The sequence below is a fragment of the Fundulus heteroclitus genome, chromosome 12 (genome assembly GCF_011125445.2).
Source record: "Fundulus heteroclitus isolate FHET01 chromosome 12, MU-UCD_Fhet_4.1, whole genome shotgun sequence".
NCBI lineage: Eukaryota > Metazoa > Chordata > Actinopteri > Cyprinodontiformes > Fundulidae > Fundulus > Fundulus heteroclitus.
Window position 1 is genome coordinate 19,637,672 of NC_046372.1, and position 2,248 is coordinate 19,639,919.

Below are 2,248 nucleotides of genomic sequence, written 5' to 3' on the forward strand. Positions count from 1 at the left end.
TTTCTATCAGCATAAATAATAACTGGACTAATAGAACTGGCTGCTGGTTCTGACTGTGATTTGAAGTCCAGTGAACTACAGAGTTTTTCTTCAACAGTCAAATTGACAAATGAAAAATTGTCCAATGCTGGTTAGAAAAATTACAACTAAGTACTGAAGTAAAAACATTCTTAAATGATTATTTTTTACTTGTTTCACAAAAATAAAAACACTCATTAAATGTTAAAGATTTTTGATTTTCAAAAATAATTGTCATGTTTTCCTATTGTTACTTTCAAATTAAGGTTTAAAAACCCTGAAAACACTAAAGAATTTGTTCATTAAGAATTTAAAACAAATGTTGGTCTGACTGCAAATAAAAATATCTGAAAAGGAAAAAAATGTTTAGAGAATTTTAAAAACACAACTTTGATTTTTAAACAGAAATCTCACTTTGACAGATTTTGAGATCAGAAGTTGTGGCATCAGCAGCTTTTCCAACATCTAAATAAGGGAAAAGTTTCTTAGTGAAAGTGTCTTTGTGAGTGTAGATGTGAGACATGTCTTCAGGGTTGTAGAAGGACACCTCCCCCCTGTCATAGTCCAGCTGGACTCTGATCTTCTGGAGATTCTTTTTCACTGTGAGAGTCTTACCAGCACCATTAGTGTATTTTCCATCACGATGAAATAAACACCAGATTCCGTATTTTGGTGAAGCATATAACTCTCCCTTCCTCTCAACTGACTCTTTAACATAACCGATATTCCAGACAGGATGGTCTCCCACCTCCACCTCCCAGCTGTGTTTCCCTGAGATGAAGCCCTCAGAACCAAAAACACAGGGGTACTTAGTGTTTCTCTCTGGATTATCAGGAAGCTGCTGCTTTGTGTCTCCATCCCTCACACTGGTCAGATCATCAGACAGGTAGAGAAATCCATTCGCAGTGTTTGGGTCCAGAATGACAGGACTGAAGTGGACCTTGTCCTTCATCTTCTCCCAGACTCTGAAGGACAGGTTGCCCAGGTGTTTGGCCACATCTATCAGAGCTCCTGAGACCAGCTGTGGATTTGACAGTGACCTCTGACCTCTGGCTCTGCTCTGAGTGGCTTTATAACTGCTGAGGAACGACACGTTGTCTTTCTGCAGGTCTTCTTCAACAGCAGAGATGCTGTCTGACAGAGAGGAGATCTGCTCCTGGATCCTCTTCATCTCTCTGCTGATAGTCTTCCCCTTCTGCTCCTCTTCCTCCCTCAGAGCTGCCAGTCTGGACTCCTCTTCCTCTCTCAGGAACTGGTGGAGCTTGTTGAACTCTGCTCTGATCTGTCTCTCTGTGGACAACAGCTGCTTCTTGCAGTGTTCAATCATGTCATCGTATTCTGTCTTCACTTCTTCGTGTTTGTTCCTCTTGTCCTGCAGAGACTTTAAATCAGATCTCAGCTGCTCCTTCAGCTCACTGACTGCTTGTTCTATAGGAACCACTTTGTGACTCTGGTGGAGAGAAAACTCACAGACAGGACACACAGCTTTCTGCTCGTCTTTACAGAACAGTTTAGGGTCTTCTTGGTGTTTGCTGCAGACCACCATAAGCTGCTCTTCTCCTTTTTCTGCCTCAGATAATCCCGATTTCTGTTTTCCAGTTAAAGAGTCAGCCAGTTCCTTCAAAGTGAAGTTAACTATTGGATAATCCTTGGAAGATCTTCTTTTACAGATGGGACAGTTCTTGTTTCCAGCTTGTTCCCAGAATTTCTGCAGGCAGCTTGAACAGAAGCTGTGGTTGCAGCTCAGAGACACAGGATCTCTGAAAGTCTCTGAACACACATAGCAGCTCAGGAAACTTTCAACAAGAGCGATTTTCTCAGCCATTTTGGATTGAATTATTTCAACAGCCAAACTCACCAAAAGTTTCAGCTGCTTCTTCTTCAAATCTTCTAAATATCTCCGTGTTTATTCAGCAGAGATCTGACATCCAGTAATGGCGTCTCAGCTCAGTAAATAACGTCTGAAAATACTTTCTGGTTCTCTAACCGGTTTGTGACGTGTTAAATCAAACAATCTGCTGTATCAGTTTATCTCCAGCAGGTGGTGCTGTGGGAACTTCTTTCACAGCTGAAATAAAACAGTTGAATTTTTTTTTTTTTTTACAGTGTTGAAAACTGACTTCAATGTTTACTTTAATACTCTGGTTACAGAAATGTGATTTACAAATTAACTTGCCTTTCTCACTATTTTAACCTACCTTGTAATATTACATTACAAATTAAAGAAATA

At 40.1% G+C, this 2,248-nt stretch overlaps 1 protein-coding gene across 1 annotated transcript; it reads right to left on the reverse strand.

The window, feature by feature from the left end:
* Positions 1 to 415: 415 nt before the first annotated feature.
* LOC105923235 (nuclear factor 7, brain-like) lies at positions 416 to 1,927 on the reverse strand. The gene has a single exon (XM_036144215.1). It carries the CDS (start codon positions 1,841 to 1,843, stop codon positions 416 to 418), a length of 1,428 nt encoding a protein of 475 aa, XP_036000108.1. The 5' UTR covers positions 1,844 to 1,927.
* Positions 1,928 to 2,248: the final 321 nt, after the last annotated feature.

What these genes read in the sequence shown, in the direction of transcription:
- LOC105923235 (XM_036144215.1), bottom strand. Translation starts at nt 1,843, where the DNA reads ATGGCTGAGAAAATCGCTCTTGTTGAAAGTTTCCTGAGCTGCTATGTG.